We start from the raw sequence: 18,090 nt of genomic DNA, 5'->3' as shown, positions 1-18,090 counted from the left end.
AGGTGTATTGCATTTGTCCATAGTAATCGGATGCCCCACTAAAACTACCTTGACCAAAATATTTAACTTGAATGATGAAGGAAGACAGATTGAAAAAAACATAATGCTCCCAAGTGGGGCATAAAAATGAAAGCTTAGTAGATATAATGAAAATACAAAGCATCAGTTACCTATAGCCACTCACATCTATGTTATTTGTTGTCTGGTTGTCTCATTAGCAATCATACTACTTCTACTTATTTTATAAAGAACTATCAAACTGGAAGTCAGTGGCAAGTCACCAAGAAGATCTAAGAGAGGAAGACACAGCACAATTTAACATTAAAAGTTCAAGACCAAACACCATTCATTCATTCACCAGTGCAGAAGCCTAGTAATATCTGGAGAAAAAACTGAAGACATTTTGAATATGTGACAAAATTACAGACAGACAATTTAATTGAGATATACCACCCACTTTAATAAGTGACAAATATTAGATTTAGACCAGGTCATTGCAGTATACAATACACACAGTGAAGGCTATAAATCAACTGATTTAGACAAGGTCATTGCAGTATACAATACACACTGTGAAGGGTATAAATCAACTGATTTAGACACTGAAAATGCTTTACTTGGCTTTGGTTTTTATACAAGTCAAACACGAATAACTTTCTGAAAATTTAATAATACAAGCTTTTAAAGTGATGTGTTTCATTCAATCATCCAAAACACACCATACATTAACATCATGTAACAAATGAACCAACATTTTAATGTGCCACAACTGACAGGTATAAAATATCACATTGTATATTAAAACAGAAAGCAAAATATAGGATTAAAACTTTCTCTTACTGTACACATCCAAGCATCTAAACTATCATCACAAAAAAAAGAGAGACCAACAAATAGTGTTTTTTGTTTATTCAGACATTTAATCGTGTTAATTACTGTACTATATATTTAATTAATGGGCTTCTTCAGTTATACATTAATATTTGTCACAGTATCAATCTACTTGCATAAAATCTTGAAATGCTTGTATGTATACAATATAATGAAAAGATTCTGCTACGGAAAGGACAGTAAAATATCATTCACAAAACAAGCAAGATGAAAACACAATCTAATCAATCAATTATTTAAAAATAAACTTTTTTTTAAAACATACAATACAGCATTTTTTTTTTAAGTCAAAACAAATGTTCATATACATCTTCAAATCGATTACATTTTATTCTGCATGGAAATGAATAAGATAAATTTTGTTGAGGTTAATTCAATTTCAAACTTCATTCCATAAGTAAACCCTGTATTGAAAATTTGACTTGAATGATGATGACTAATATTTTGTTCAATAGTAAATGACTTGAGTATGAACCTTCCAACTTGACAATTAGTCCAAGCACAAAGACTTGAACATCCATACATTAATTTAGCTTCATACATATTACAAGCATATTTGGTCCTTAATTCTCACTAGCACTTAATATAAACATAAAAGTTCAAAGAAATGAAGATAAAGACACAGAAGGAAAGAACAGAAAATACATAGCAGAAACTCTTAAACTGCACAACATAATAGAAAATAATTTAAAATAATCACAAAGTCAGGTTAAAATACTGACAAAAAGTGAACTCAGGAATAAGCATATGTACAAAAAGAAAAGAACTTAAAATATAAAAGAACACTATTATCTACTTTATATATTTACAAAGTTTACAAATGTAGCTTTACATGTATCACACTGGTGTTTGATTATTTACATCTTTTTACACTATACATGTACACTCTTGTGTATCTACACTATACATGTACACTCCTGTGTATCATACACAAAACTAACATTCACAGTCAGACTGGTTCTATGTAAATTCTTTACAGTTCCCAGAGAATGATATTTGAACACACTGTCTCACAGCTTTCTCATAATTATCTCCCTTGTTACTAGAACAGTTCATCTGATGATATACATAGAACCAATCGAGTATCACATGACATAATATATGTCTTAATGAAAAGCACTTTAAACATCAAAAACGCATGCAATAGTTTACAAAGAAGTAAATATAAATAATTACATCTCCATCTTAAGAAAAGGTTAATTCAGACTTCCACACAAATGATTAAATCCTCAATGGAAAATGTTAAAAATCCTTGTATGCATTTATGCTTTAAACTTTATTGTTTGAATACTATATATCATAGTAAAGTGATTTGTTAATAACAGTTCAATTTGAACATTTATAATACAAATTTGTATGTAAGTACTTAAAGAAAAAGTATGTTATATATTTTGGTTAATATCTTCATTAATTCTGTTATAAAATTAAATTAGATTGTACTTCAAAATTTGGCATGAGCAATGAAAAATTTATTTTTATAGAAATGTCTAAACAGATATTACATTTACTCATCTTACAATCAAACTTGTAAGGTAATTCATTTTAATATGGGTGAAACCTTCTTTCCTCTAAGCAACAAAAATTAATAAACCCTCTCATCAATAGCCACTTTCTCCTGCATTGTATGTCATATCAAAATTAAAGAATGATATCATCTTCACACTAGATCTTACCAAATGTAAAATAAATTGTAACAAATTATGTAAAGAAATATATTCTTATGACAGAGCAATGAACCATCAATTTGATTTTATATTTACCAACATATATTTATTGTAAACAAGACTGGCAACACTAAAATATCTCACAAATATATAGCCGACTACAAATAGTAGGTCTCAATTTTATATGCAAATTGGTAACTGGTCTAAAATTTAAACTGTAAGTGAATCAATAAACTGAGATCAAGGTCAAGTGACAGGTATTATACAGAAATGTACAGTGATTCTGTAGACAAAATATATTCAACTTTTACACTTAGTAACTGATTAAACACAAGTCAATGAAACCTGAAAAGGAGGTAAAGGTCTCATTTTACTGCCAGACAGATTCATACCTTCCATTGATTCTACAGATTAAACTTACATTTTGTAACTGATGACATTGCCTCAAGGTTGACAAATGAACCACTAATAAAATGATAAAATGAGTCAAGTTCAGATGATCCGGTTAGATAAATATGTACTTACATACATTCTGTAAAAAAATCTATAAACTTTATTCAGTTCATCTATAACTAACCCAATCAAAATTTGTTTTGGTTAATCAATGAACCATGAAAATGAGGACATTGTCAAGTGAACCCTGTAAGACAGACAAGTCTATCGATGCTTAAAGGTCAGATTGTAAACAATAATTCACTAACATAGAGGAATAGATCTTTTATCTATATAAAGCTTTAAACAAATAGTTTTATGTTTTTACTGCCAGATAAGCATACATATGTAACACCTAAGCGATAATTGGAGTGATAAAAGTTATATGATGCTGTTAATTTTCCTGAAAAACTGACAAAAACTGCATTTTATATGTTACTAAAGCTTTGACTTTTACATCAATCAAGTTATATATGAAAAAAATATAATAACCTTGCCATTCAACTGTTTAATGTTTTTTTTAAATTTTTGATGAAAAAATGAAGAAAAAAAATAATGATGAAAAAATAAAAAATCTGACATAAATACCCCAATATATAGCAATACATAACATTTATACAATAAATAACATATCTCAAAAGCACTAAAATAAATAACACTGTTCCATCATCTCAATCATTCTGCAGGCGCAGGAGAAGTTTTGTTATTGCTGTTACTGGAACCCTCCTCCTCCCCTGTATCTGGTTGCTGGTTGTTCAGTTGGTTGTTTATTTGGTTACTTGGAGGAATTGGTTGCTGTGACTGGGAGGTATTGACCTGATTGTTCTGAACATGAGGTTTAGGAGGCACCTCCTGATTTTCTGGCTTTTCTTGTTTCTCCTTTTCCTTATCCTTATCTGTTTCTTTCTCCTCCTTCTCTTTCTCTTTCTCTTTGCCCTTTTCCTTCTCTACTGGCTGAGGGGAACTTCCAGCTGGGCGTGGAGGATAGGTCCCTACACCTTCTTCAGGATGAGGACTTTCATGTTCATCTGTTAGCTCAGAATCTTCTGGCTCCTGAAAATCAAATCACCATAAATTTCTCAAAAGATAGGAAAATATAAGAAAAAAAAAATATATCCTTGAAACATTTTTCAAATAAATTATACCTTACCAAAGTCGATAAAAAGTTGGCCCTTGTACATAATTTTGTTCTTACATGAAAATTCTGAGAATCAGAAGTAAAACATTCTAAGTCAGATCACTTTTAAAGTATACTTATATTTACTTATTGCAGATAATTCAAAAAGGTAATCAACAAAATGAATTCATCAAGAAATGATTGTCACCAAATTTTAAAAAAACTATCTGCAAATGTGTTAACATAAAAAAAACTGAATATTAGATACTTTAAAAGTCAATGATCATTATCATTTAAATATTATATTGCTGAAGACATTAATTGAAATGTATCAGGCATTACTTACCTCTTCTGGTAGCAAGTCATATGCTTTGTTCAGAGTGATCTTGGCACTATTAGATCTTTCTAAGAAATAGCTGAAAAGTATAGATAAAATAATTAAGTAATTATCTGTAAGAACATATACTGATCCTATCTTACTTCTTTTGAGGGAATAGGTGAAATATTATTTGATAAACCAAATTGATAAATTATATGTAAAATTTACACAAATCCTGTAAAGCATAGTAAATAAGTTAACATATAAGAAGTTAAACTGTTTATTTAAGAAATAATTGATGCAAGCTATACTTTATTGTAGTTTTAACATGGGTAGACATTATATTCGTGATTATTTTTGCCTGAGCGATAGTGAGGGCTAAAATAACACGAATATAATGGGTACCCATGTTAAAACTACAATAAAGTATAACTTGCATCAATTATTTCGATTCAGATTAGGACAATAAAGGTAATTTCTATGTCCGATGTGTACAAGATTAGAGGGTTCATGTAGGCTCTTCCATAAACCTCCCTTTTTTTTGTAAACAAGCAAACGACTGGCAATGTAATTTTTCATAGGGAGGTGTTTTGAACAGCCAGCATGAACAGATGTTGTATCTAGGTCAAATATGTCAATTTCGAATTGCAACACGTTATAGTCATAATAAATGAATAAGTAACAACATGTCCATCATTTAAGAGTTTGGAAGTGATTTAAGCTAATGAAATATATCAAATGCATGTCAATTTAATAAAATTCATTATTCTGCAGTAGTCGATATCTGCATGTGCAAACAAATTTTATTGGATTTAGAGCATGGGTTTGTTCACAAAGCAAAAGAAGCACGTCATGCTAAATTACTGAAATCTTCACAATTTTAGCATTTTAGTTAAATTTTGGATGGTTTCCGTCTTAAATGAAATTGGCCGCATTCGTGTTCATTCTCGATATTGAAATGTAAGTTGTGTCTCATGATAATACATAACATATATAAAGGTCGAGGATGAACACGGATGCGTCCACTTTCATTTTTGACAAAAACCATATGAAAAGTGACAGTTTTTGGCAGATTTGATAGATTTTTCATATTTAAGCCAGAATCAGAGCGTTTTTAATGAGTGAATCAGTTAAAATCTTTCACAAAAAATAATTGAATCAATTGAAATAGACATTTAAGTGTTTAAAAAGTGTCCAAAATCTTTCGTCAGATGAACTTAAAATTGAGCCCAAAACCGGCCCTTACCGGACCTACTCCTTTGTACAGAATATATATACTAAGATGTAGACTGGTTATTATGATTATTAAAGGAGTCCGCCATTTCAAGTTGTTTTAATAACACTCATTGATTATCAGACAAGGCTGAATCAAAGATGGATTTGTCTTTTATCTACATATCCTTGGTTAACTTACCCATTAGAAGTTTCATTGGACTGCGCTGGTGGTGACCAATTATTGTAGGTATACTGAGTATTTCCTGGATATGGTCTCTGAGGAAAAGAAGTATGATTAATAAACCTGACAATTTAGTTAAAGATAATATTTCCTGTTGTTAAAATGCTTTAATTCTTTGTTTTTATTCTAGGATCCATAAACTTTTTAAATCAGGTTCTTTATGTTGTCTAAAATATTATAAAACTATCTCATCTCAAAAAGGTTTCTATTTTAAATATTTTAAATATTTTTTAAAATACAATTAAAATTGTAATGTTAAACAACTTGGTGTTATATCAAACAGTTTCTTTCGGATAGATGACCTTGACACAGGTTAGAAATTTGATCTTAAATTTTACAAACTTTAAGTACAATAATGACTAAATAATTTGCATATGCTTTAATGAGTATAGGATTATTCTTCTTACCCTTTCTAACTCATCATTAAGCCACTCAACTGCCCACGTCCATTTCCTTTTTAAATCACCATTACTTTGTAGCATTTCTTTAGCTGGACGACATCTGTAATAACATAATGATTATTAACTTCTTTTAGAACATATCAATTGTCTTTTATAAAGGTTATATTCTTATTAAAAAACATGTCAAAAATTTTAACCAACTGAATTATTTAGAAACTAATTTATTTTTGATTTTCAGTGAATTTATTTGGTGATGTCTGATTGTAAAATACAAATGAGAAAATATTAATATGAAGAAACTTGGTAAATTCACTTAAGTAGTGTTGTGAATTATACAATTTCTTTTGTTTTATAACAAAATCAGATCTGTACAGAATTTAATATAAGACGGTTTATAGATATATCTTGAATACATTAACACTGGTTGATCGAATATATATGATATAAATGCTTACACAGAGAAAAGTGACACCATCATTTTGATACATTGGTATGCCCTCTTCTGGTAATGGTTTTTGGCTCTCTGTATGGTATCAAATAACCCATCCTTTTCATCAATGCCTTAAAAAAAAACACAAATTAGATTAATAATTAAAATCGACTAGATCTCAATATAAAATATACACTCCAGAACTAAATTCTCTCAACAAAATTCACCTGTAGTCAAATATATCTGAATAGTAAGAATATATCTTATCAAACTTAATAATTGTTTCCAAATTTTTGAAATACTAACCTTTTAATGCATTATGTATTCTATGATTCTGCCATGTGTCTTCCAATAATAACATCTGTAATAACAGGTCAAGGTAGGGTCGGAGTTCATATGTGTAGGAGTAGGCAACCTGTAACATAAAAGAAGGTTAAGTAAGAAAAATATGTTTTTCTATGATGTCCAGTGTCTTTTTATTTTCAACTTTCCCTTGTCCTGTTTGATCTCAGCAAATCCATTATCTTGATTGTGGTTGGTGTTTAATAAACTGTAGTTTTCATGAATATGCATAACTCAGATAAATTAACATCTCCAAAAGTCACAATTTCATTTCTTGATTTGAAAACATTATGAAGTTTTGAATATAAAATATAGAAGCTGTTCAAATAATGCCATGTTACTATCCTTACTTTTTCAATGAAAAAGATCTCTAAAAAAAAACTTGGTGCATATCTGAAAATTCACAGCTAAAGATTACAAGTAGGAAAAATAGATTGGTCTTGGATACATTTGTTCTATTTGCATTTGTATCATTTTTTTGAAATAAAATCTATACAACAAAATTAAATTTATACAACAATAAAAAATAATGAACCAAAAACTAGATATTTATTTTTTTATTCAAAGAGAAAACAGTCACTCACCTGCCATAACAGTTCCCCAAGAACAGTAGATGAGAAGTGAGGATTCTCCCAGCTGCAGAACTACAAAATAAAACAAATACTAATTTAGGTTTTGTGAACTCTTACAACTAAATAATCATTTTAAATCCCAGACTTACCGGTAGTCTGAAGATTATGTCTTTTTAGTTCGTGGTATATGAAGATAGAGACAGCAAATTAATGAAATCCTAAGAGACATCTATAGGTCAAACTTATAGTCTTCCCCATAAAATTAGTGTCAAGCTCTAACTTGTCCCAAGTCAGAACAATTTGTGATTTTTTTTCAGAGACTACCACAGATCTGCTATGATTACCAGATTCTTTGAAGGTCATTAAAATTATGATGATAATTAAACTATTGTTGATGTTACGAAGTATATTTTTCGATCTAATTTACATAATTTCATACTGACTGACCTTGAGTAACTTAGCAGTATCATCAGAACTGTTACAATCCTCTATTAACTTCTTAACATAACTAGTTCTACCATACATTGGTTCTATTACTTGTTGTTGAATTGGCATCAAAGGAGTTGGTAATGAAGGATCTCCAAAAGGGTTGGGCTTGGGTGGTCCGTCACTGTATGGATTCATCTTAGATGGTGACTCCTACAAGTAAAAAGAAATATCATAAAATTCCTAGTTTTTTGCTAATAAGAAAATTTCAACTGTATACTTATATCTAAGATTGAAAAAGGTCTTCACAAACTTAACATGCAAGTGTTTAGTTCAATAAAATCAACTTTTTATGAAGCTTATCTTGAAATATATTGATATAACAGATGTATTTTATTTTTACTTCAATACTGACCTTACTTGAATCAAGTCAAGGTGCTGCAATACTTAGAATGATAAGCATTTATACACAAACTGAAGCAAAATGTAAATCGATTTCATCATAAAAGCTAAGATATATACCAGTCCTTAAAATGTAAAATAACTTACAGCATAAGAAAGACAACGGGTAGCTACATCACAGCATCTGACCAGTATTGATACAACTGAGTACAATTTGTTAAGTTCAGCATACTGGTATTTGATTGGTGGACCTGGTCCCTCATCTAAGGCTACTAACATAAACATTGCTGGAACATTCAACTTCAACAGTTGTAATTTCTGTAAAAATAAAACATTGAAGTGTTAAACAAAGTTAAACATAATCCAAGGCTCCCAAGCCCTCCATTGTACTCAAAACTTGTTTAAACATTTGTTTCATCATTAGTAGGTCCTGGATTTCAGATCCTCTTACATTGGAACCACTGAAAATTCTTCAAAAAACAACATTAAACACAAACAAAATTATACATGGATCTTTAAAGAGAAAAATATTTTGAAATATACAAATGGTTCGTTTTCTATTTAAAGGTAAATTAATACTATTTTATAAAATGCAGTTTAAGGTTGAATGAGGTAAGTATATATCTAAATTAATGGTTGCAGTGAACTTATACCTCATCAGGTCCCAGACTAGCATACATTAGGAACAAGTGGAAATACTGTTGTAAGTGTCTGCCATGCTCTGATACTTCTTTCTTTAACAGCTGTAGAACTGCTAGAAGTAGATGGTCACTCAGTGTCATGTTGGGATCTGCAGTCTGACCTGGGGCTACAAACAAAATTAACTCATTAACAACTCAGTTCTCTATTAAGACATGCATCTAGTGAAAAACAGAGTAAAAACATGGAATATATTCAAATACTAAAAAAAATCATTCATTCTACTGAGAGCTACAATTTGTGTTTATGTTACTGTGGATATGTCACATCACAGTAGCTGTCATAAACTCTTTCTGTTGCTTGTCAATTCATGTTTGATAATATATACACATAATGTATTTCAGCGTTCAATTATTTCACAAGATGTTGTGTGCATCTCATTTACAGCTTTTAATATGATGGGATTCATTTGGACTTTTAATGTTGTTTCCTGATGGGTTGTTTCATTGATTTTTATCCAGTTTCTGATGTACATTTGTTGCTTCAAGTTATTCTGTCCACATCCATGCTAGAGACTCTTGATCTATTGATCACCTTTCGGTTATATTAAGAGTATGTGTTTTTATACCAATGTACTACCAGAGTAAATTGTTTAATCATTTTGTGTACATTCAACCCATCCTTACTCTTCTTTGACAATAACTTACCAATTAAGCCATGAACTAATGGTGGGGGACTAGGGCCATCTCTGACAGAGAAATGAGATAAGCTCACAATTATTTTACTGAAAGCACTTCTGACCTGAAATAATAAAATCAAAGTTGTTTATTAGTATCTCTTCATTCATATATTGTGGCACATGAAAAACTTGAACTACATATCAGTTGGTGAGGAAATTATTTTATGCCCCATTTATAATGCCTCATTAATGGGCATCATTTTTTCTGGTCTGTGCATCCGTCAGTCTGTCTTTCCGTCCGTCCGTCTGTCCCGCGTCAGGTTAAAGTTTTTGATCAACTTGAAACTTAGTAAACATGTCCCCTATCATATGATCTTTCTAATTTTAATGCCAAATTAGAGATTTTATACCATTTTCAAGGTCCACTGAACATAGAAAATGATAGTGCAGATGGGGCATCCGTGTACTTGGGACACATCCTTGTTTATATTTAAGAACAGTCAAGTTCTCAAGTTGGTTAGCTAAAACATTCTATATGGATTTGTACTTTCTTTAATACAAACTTTTGACTGTTACAAATTCCAACAAAAAACCTGTCTAACATGGAAAAAAGCTAGAAGTTGCTATAGTAGAAATCATAAGACTCAGCTTTTACAACCTTGTGTTTTTGTATTTGTTTTTAAGAATGTTGTAAAATAGAACAAAGTATAAGTTCATAATATTTGGATCTATCAAGTTATTTGAAATATAATTATTATTTCAATATTATCTTTCAAACATCTCAACATTACTAATATAGTGAATACAACATTAGCTGAAAAGTGTAGGACTTGATTTTGATCCAATCATCAATGAAGTCCATGTTAGTCCTAATAACTATCTTACTGCCAAAAATTAAGGACTAACCTCTGAGGTAGGACACTCTAGTAAATACTCCGCAAATCTGTTAGGATGGGCAAATAATACATTATTTGCAAACCAGCTGCGAACCTTCTTACTGGGTCGTAGATGGCTGCTTAGAGTTTCATACCATTCACTTGCAGGTCCCCTGAAACAAAATGTTACCAATGTTTGTTAATCATCCTGTTTTAATATTAAATAGTATAAAGCTTTACACATGTATTTAAAACGGAAAATCTTTTTCCAAAAGTCTATTTACAAACTTCTATTTTTTACTAAATAATAAACAACAGAACAAGGACTTATCTTTTTTGTATTCTTTTACAAATGAAATTTTTATTCCTATAATTCATTTTTTTGTGTTTTTTTGTGTTTTTTTTTGAAACAATTAATTAAAAAACGTACCTAATATTCTTCTTTGTTCTAAATCCTACATTAAACAAGAACTTAGAGGCCAGCTCTGTGCTAATCATGGCAAGTACTTCTGCATCATTGGACTGTAATAAATTGGAAAATAAATCCTCAAAATTCATATTATCAATGTATTTACATATTTGTGCTTCTGTTGATGTACAAATAACCTCATTGAAGACACATTGTTGGCCTTCAGCTGTTGTCTGCTCTATGGTCGAGTTGTCATTTTGACACATTCCCCAATTCCATTTTCAAGTTTACTTATCCTAAATTATTTGAAGATCTTAAAATTTTCCAGCAGAATGGTCAGATTTATATTAAATGAAAGTGATTATAAAATTGTTCTACCTAAAGTGAACTTGGTCATTTCTGTCAAAGTATAATATTCAAAAAAGGTTCTTCAATTTGCCAACTAGTTTATGGCTGTATTAATATGCTGTCATAGATGCTCTAAATGCAAACCTTTAATCTGAAATGTGTGTTGAAAGTATGCCAGCTTTTGATCATATTAATTTTCACTATTGAAATATTGAATAACCCTTATTTTCCAATATAAGTCTAAATAAGCCACCCCTTCTCAAACATACATAAGGATGATAAAAACATCAGCAGCCCTATTTTACATAAAAACTTAAAGAGTAAAATTTAAAAATACTCGCAATTCATTCACTTTTCAGTTAACTTACGATCAATTTTAATTGTAAGATTTTTTTATGAAAAGAGTTGCTGACTTGTGTTTTACTAGATAGTGCATACTGTTTAAATCTTGTCACTACAGAACAGAAACATTAATTTCCATTACAGCAAAAGCTTACCAATTTATCTTGTGGACAATGAGTTTCCAGTAGTGCATTTTAAATCTTGTCACAGAAAACGTTAACTTTCATTTAAAGCTTACCAATTTATCTTGTGGACAATGAGTATAGATGGGATTACAGTTAAGCAGTTTCTTCATAAAATGGAAATATTCCACACAGAACTGACTCTTCTCATGCATAAACATGATGTTACGTTTCCTCACACACTTCTCTATCACAGTTGGCATGGTAACTTGGTAAGGTTTATTTACTGAAAAAACACACAATTATATTTCACCAGATGTTTTAACTTTTCCATGCATTCAAATTCAAAAAGACAATGACCAATGAAGAACGTTTGATGCAATTATTTGTTTAATCAGAAATATGACAGGCCAATAAATTTCTAGTCCTGTGCTTAACTAAATAAATACTGAATATAATTATGGCAGAAGGTTCACCATTTTTTTAATTTTTTTTTTCATTGTCATAAATACATGAAATATAAAATGATAACCATAATTACTATTTAATAAAACAATCATCAAATGTAATATCCTTCTTTGAAGAAAAAGTTAATTTAAACTTGTATGTTTTCTTCACAAATGTAAAATATTCAAAGTAAATTAAATGTACACTAACCAATAGTTAAGTCTTGGAGGGTCTTGTAGATGTGTTTCTCATTATCCACTTCATCTACTCTTTCATAAAACAGGATGTAGGCATTCCACCATCTTTTCTGCTTTCTATAAGCCATTCTAATAATACATGTAATACCATTACATGCTCCATACATAATTATGTATGGAACAAGCATTTATGTATGAAAATATTAATACAACTTAATAATCAGATGGGACAGGACTAATTTGAAATCTACAAAATATATCCAATTTTGGAAATTTGAAAAATAGATCACGAATTAACTCATCTTGGAATTGATTCCCCTTTCCTATTCATTTCTGGAATAATATCTATTGATGCATAGCTAACTAGTGTCAAGTTGACAAACAAGTGTAGTAAAATTTGTAAAAATAATTTGTCATGAATAAATTTAGTTTGTTGATAACATGGAGAGATATAACCTTCAATACTAAGACTAGTTCACCTAATGACATATAACCTCACCTTTTCAGCATGTGATCAAACACCTCTCCTAAATATTCCCCGCCAAAACATTGATTTTTCAGTTCCTGCAAAACAGAATGTGTGATGAGAAAAAACAATTAATTAAACTAGAACTGTGAGCGAACTCACTAACAGATCCCCCAGGCCCACAATACAATAACCATATAAAACATTGCATTTTGAAGTAAAAAAATTTGATTATCTCCCCTTTCAGCATGTAAGACCCAGATTATTTTCCGTTATGCACAATAAATTGAATACATTCCATACTTCTATCATTTGGTGACATTGACCATAAGATAAAACATGCACATTTTAGTATTTGATCTATATTGATACATCACATCTGAATAGTTTACCTCATCATCATCCATTTTACATTCTGACACATCCCCATCATCAAACTTGTACCATTTAGCAGTATTATCTTCACCTCTACAATGGAATATAAATAAGTAGTTATAATTTTATATAAAAGTTTAAAAATCATAGAATTCTTGCTGATTCCCATAAAAAAGAAATAGAAAGCTACACACAGATTAACAGTGGCGTTAGGAATTAATCTTAGCCTTAGAACATATTTTTGTTATTATGTAAAATATATTATAGTGACATTAAGAACAACCCAGAAAACTATACCGAACTCCTTACCTATGTAATATATATGAATAGTAGTGACCACCACTGGCTTGTCCACTATGAACAACAACTCCAATAAGCTTGTATTTGGTACTCTGAGGCTTGGAATCATCTATATCAATTATTTCACCTACAAACAAACGCACAACTGATAAATACATGCTTTTATTTATTTTCTTCTTTAGGTTATTTTAATACTATTAAACAATTGCTCATAGATAAAATCTTTCAAAGATGTGAATTTAAGAGAGTAATGAAAACTACTGTCATACAAATTTCAGTTGAAAATACAGCTGGAATACAGAAAAAAGATTGGTATACAAAGTATCATAATAAGTAGAATATAATTATATACCTTCAATTTTTGCCATTCCTTGTACAGTATATGGATCTATGTCAAACTCTCGTGGAAACTCAAAGTAATCATTGAACTTTATTGCACATTCTCTGCAATAGCAAAATAAAGATCATTAACATACATTTAATATGATTCTATAGATGTGTCTAAAAACATTCAAATTCAAGACTAACCTTTTACAGCAGATTCCATTGAGCGTGTAGCCAAAGCTAATATCTTTGGTTAACCGTGAAGTCATTACTAGGTCAGATATACTACCCTCCTTTCGAAGTAGCATAGTCCAACAGACAGATAGATTGGTATTCTGTCAGACTATTCTATTCTTAAAGTTGGGTTGTTTACCTAACCTAACAAGTACTTTGAGGTTCAGCCTACAATCAAGCTAACCAAAGATATTACTTTGGCTACACACTCAATGGAGTCTGCTGTTATACATTTATTATCTAGCCTTTTATAGAAAAAAATATGAAACAAACTTTCACACAGTAAACACACAGATTTTATTAGACAGTCAATGCAATGTGTTGACAATATCATGATGTGAAACTACTTGTTTAACTACTTGAAAATGGATGTGTACAATATTTGTTGACTTAATAATACATATGCCTACCTTTCCCAGTCATAATCAAACCGCTTCAGCTGTATTGCCAACACTTGTGGTAATTTCTTTATTAACAGTCTTTTCACAGTATCAACCTAACAAAGAAAAAAGTTCATTCAATGTGACAAACTTGAAAACAGAAAAATGTCAAATTTTCAAGCCATAATTTTGTCACATGTCTAACATTGTAAAGAAAAATATTCTGTAACTAACTTAAATTTAAATCTGTTTCAGTTTTTTTTATATTGATAGATATATACATGATACTTAGTATCCTGAAAATATTAAAAAAATCTTATCTGCATATCAGAAATCCATAAAATTAATTTAACAGTATTACCTCTTACATATATTTGTTTTCACAATATCAATATCAATAAGAATTAACCATCTACTCACCTTTTTATCACACTTTTCACAACGATATGCGTTAGCACCTTCTAATAAATCTCCTTTAACGTATTGTTCTAAAGATTCTAATAAATTATGATGATTTCGAATATCAATGTTCAATGCCGTGAAAGACTCTTCTCTTTGGTAACGATGGGGACAGTCTTTGCATATTTTTTGGTCAGCGAATGACCCACCTAAAACCTTGGATAAAATTTGTGGTTGATTGAGTACTTTTAAAGCCTCATCTGCACTGTCTACTAAACTATTAAAAAACTCTAAGGCATCATGTTGTTCTCTCAAATTCACTGGTTCATCTGATAACCTGTAAAACAAAATATTATTTTTTACTATTTATTAATACAAAAATATAATAAAAGGTTTGACCACAAAATGAGTATGTTTGTACATATCTATTGTATATAAATTACAATGATAACATTGGAAGAAACTGACAATTACATTTGATGAGCATTCATTTTTGTGTAATTTTGTGTAAATCCATTCATATTTGTGTAATTATGTGTAAATTTATTCATTATGCAAATTCATACTACTGATATTATAAGCTGAATAGGTAGATAATGGTCAGCTTCATTACCTAATGCATGTATATTGTAACTATACATATCAAACCATTATGATCTAAGTAATCATTGGATACTAACCATTGTTGCTTCCATACTAACAATTTTCAAATATAAAAAAACAAGTATTTTCCATAACTTTCATATAGCATCAGTAATATAACGCTATTATATCAAAATCCTGGGATCCATAAGTAGTACAAAGACATCACCAACTTTAAATACACAATATTCCTGGATACAACTTACTTGAAATGTTTCCAGAATCCCCTTGGGACATAGAATTGCAGCTTGCTACAAGCTAAATGACCAAATATCAACTGTATTTGTTTGAGTACACCCATGTTGTATTCCTTTCTCTCATCATCCTTACTGCTCACTGGTTTTTCTTCATCTTTCCTTTCTTCATCACCCATATCCACATTTGTCTTCAAATTAATCAACCATTTTATAAGAATACATTAAAACAAGTTAACAAATACAGTTAATATAAATAATGGAAGTACTTGAGGAACCAAAACAGTTTATGGATGACATATGCACTCATCTTTCTCCTTAATTATCATATACAACATTCAGTCTTAAATCTTTTCAAATAAACTTGAGTTATCGGATATTTCAAATAAAATTGACCTGTCAGAACTAACATACATTGAGCAAACTTTACCAGAATTGAAAAAAATGTAAGAACTTTATATTAACTACAGAGTTCTAAACAACCCTATACTTTTATTCAACTCAAAAATTATGCTTCAATCATATTTCTGTTCAGTTGAAGAAACTCAGTAATATCATTTTTAGTGGAAAGTCTTTCATTCATTGGGAAATGTCAACAATTGTCTGCCTATTAATTACTTACTTCACTTTCTACTTTCTCATCCACATAATCTTCCTCTACACAGGCCTCATCAGCAGCTCCATCAATAGCTAGGATATCTGATCTGATGTTGTCTATCATAAACAGCTACAAAGTAAAATGGTTCAGTATCAACCATAAGAATGGCTTCTGGGCTAAAGCATGTTTGGAATTCAAGTTATATTTGAGTAATTAAGTAATTTTCATTACTTTGCTGAAACACTGTAAATTTTCACATAAATAGTAAAATTGTGGAAATAAATAAGGTCATCATTCCTTAAAATTAATACTCTGAAATTTTTCAAAAAATAAATTTTCAACACAAATTCATCTTCTTTTTAAATATCTTGTGGTAGCCCTGAAGTTCTACAACTAGAATATGTCTTTCATAAATTATCCTAGAAAAAAATCTATTATATTTTCTTAAACAATATTATATATACTAACCTGCTGAATGACAGAGTTCATATAACATGTGGCCCCAGCATTCTTCAGTCCTACAAACCCTTTATGTGGCCGTGGACCAACTGGTGGCAAGTATTCCCACTCTGTTAATGAGGCATCATCTATAAAGATAAAATACATTGTAAGTTAAACTGAATAACATTCAAAAATAGTTCATATTGTAAAAGTTCACATATGACTAAACAATACAACACAGAATATGTTTTGAATAGGTCATTATATGGTCATACCAACATAACAAAAGATCAAAGGAAAACATACAGTACCAACTGGAATATTTTCTGTCCACTTCTACTTTGATTTATAATAAGCAATTCAAAATCCAGTTCTTTTGTATCAACAACTTTCAACTCTTCTTTTTTTCATAATCATTCAACAAGCACATTCAATTGGTAAAGTTCAGTGTGTACTCTTACATAACAAAATAGCTTCTTCATTTTACTCCTTTTTACAACAATATAATAGGTATGTAAATCATGTAACATTTCTAACAATTATGTTCATATTGTTTTTATCTTTTCTTTGTACTCGTTTTCCACAGCTATCTTTCAATTATATAATGAATACTTAAACAAAACCCTATGAGACTTACTATTGTAGAACATCTCCATCAACATAAGAGCTACACATTTAAGATTAGGAACACATTGTGTACACAAAGCCACCAACAGGTCAAATGCTGCTGTAATTGTAAGTGGAGCGGTACACACAGGGTTAGCTTGTTCTGTGGGGAATTCTCCATTTACTTTTCTACTTTGATGAACTATCTTTGATGCAGGAAACAGGAAGTCTTCAATTAGTTCCTAGAGGAGATAAATAGAAATAACTGTATAATTCTGTGCACATTACTACTCAATTCTCAAAAGTACATACAAACATTCATTTTCTACATGCATCATAATCTTAAGATACATGATTTTTCATTAGCTGTTATATATGGCTTTGAACTAGCCTTGAGTACTCTCAGAATTGTACTTTTTGTTTTTGTGTTTTATGGGATTGATCTCATGAGTTAAGCTATTTTCAACTAACTACTGTAGCTTGTTCTCATGTAATACACTGTTCCAGTTTAGGGGGAAAGGGGCGACTTCTTGTTATTTGTTACTGTACATCAATTTTTGTACATAAAATAGGCTGTTTTCTCATTTGAATAATTTTTATATTTGTCATTACTGTGTCTTT

At 30.1% G+C, this 18,090-nt stretch overlaps 1 protein-coding gene across 3 annotated transcripts in view; it reads right to left on the bottom strand.

Moving 5' to 3' along the window:
• Positions 1-650: 650 nt before the first annotated feature.
• The window catches only part of LOC134711613 (probable ubiquitin carboxyl-terminal hydrolase FAF-X), a 41,205-nt gene continuing 23,765 nt past the window's right edge, over positions 651-18,090 (bottom strand). For 2 of the 3 annotated variants that reach the window (XM_063572313.1, XM_063572314.1), the window contains exons 34-58: positions 17,501-17,711; positions 16,891-17,009; positions 16,447-16,551; positions 15,837-16,015; positions 15,010-15,325; positions 14,620-14,705; positions 14,004-14,095; positions 13,661-13,778; positions 13,369-13,444; positions 13,010-13,074; positions 12,524-12,639; positions 11,983-12,152; positions 11,076-11,167; positions 10,677-10,818; positions 9,799-9,892; positions 9,106-9,260; positions 8,600-8,770; positions 8,072-8,263; positions 7,637-7,696; positions 7,017-7,125; positions 6,736-6,841; positions 6,287-6,380; positions 5,838-5,914; positions 4,451-4,520; positions 651-4,040 (exon numbers count right to left, since the gene is read on the bottom strand). In XM_063572313.1, the coding sequence (XP_063428383.1) occupies positions 3,663-4,040; positions 4,451-4,520; positions 5,838-5,914; positions 6,287-6,380; positions 6,736-6,841; positions 7,017-7,125; positions 7,637-7,696; positions 8,072-8,263; positions 8,600-8,770; positions 9,106-9,260; positions 9,799-9,892; positions 10,677-10,818; positions 11,076-11,167; positions 11,983-12,152; positions 12,524-12,639; positions 13,010-13,074; positions 13,369-13,444; positions 13,661-13,778; positions 14,004-14,095; positions 14,620-14,705; positions 15,010-15,325; positions 15,837-16,015; positions 16,447-16,551; positions 16,891-17,009; positions 17,501-17,711 (3,393 nt within the window). In that variant the 3' untranslated portion in view covers positions 651-3,662. The remainder of the gene's footprint in view (positions 4,041-4,450; positions 4,521-5,837; positions 5,915-6,286; positions 6,381-6,735; positions 6,842-7,016; positions 7,126-7,636; positions 7,697-8,071; positions 8,264-8,599; positions 8,771-9,105; positions 9,261-9,798; positions 9,893-10,676; positions 10,819-11,075; positions 11,168-11,982; positions 12,153-12,523; positions 12,640-13,009; positions 13,075-13,368; positions 13,445-13,660; positions 13,779-14,003; positions 14,096-14,619; positions 14,706-15,009; positions 15,326-15,836; positions 16,016-16,446; positions 16,552-16,890; positions 17,010-17,500; positions 17,712-18,090) is intronic. The other variant, XM_063572315.1, reaches the window with a different exon arrangement.

This window comes from Mytilus trossulus, chromosome 3 (genome assembly GCF_036588685.1).
Source record: "Mytilus trossulus isolate FHL-02 chromosome 3, PNRI_Mtr1.1.1.hap1, whole genome shotgun sequence".
NCBI lineage: Eukaryota > Metazoa > Mollusca > Bivalvia > Mytilida > Mytilidae > Mytilus > Mytilus trossulus.
The sequence above is the reverse complement of the archived record's forward strand: the minus strand, read 5'-3'. Positions and strand labels throughout refer to the sequence as shown.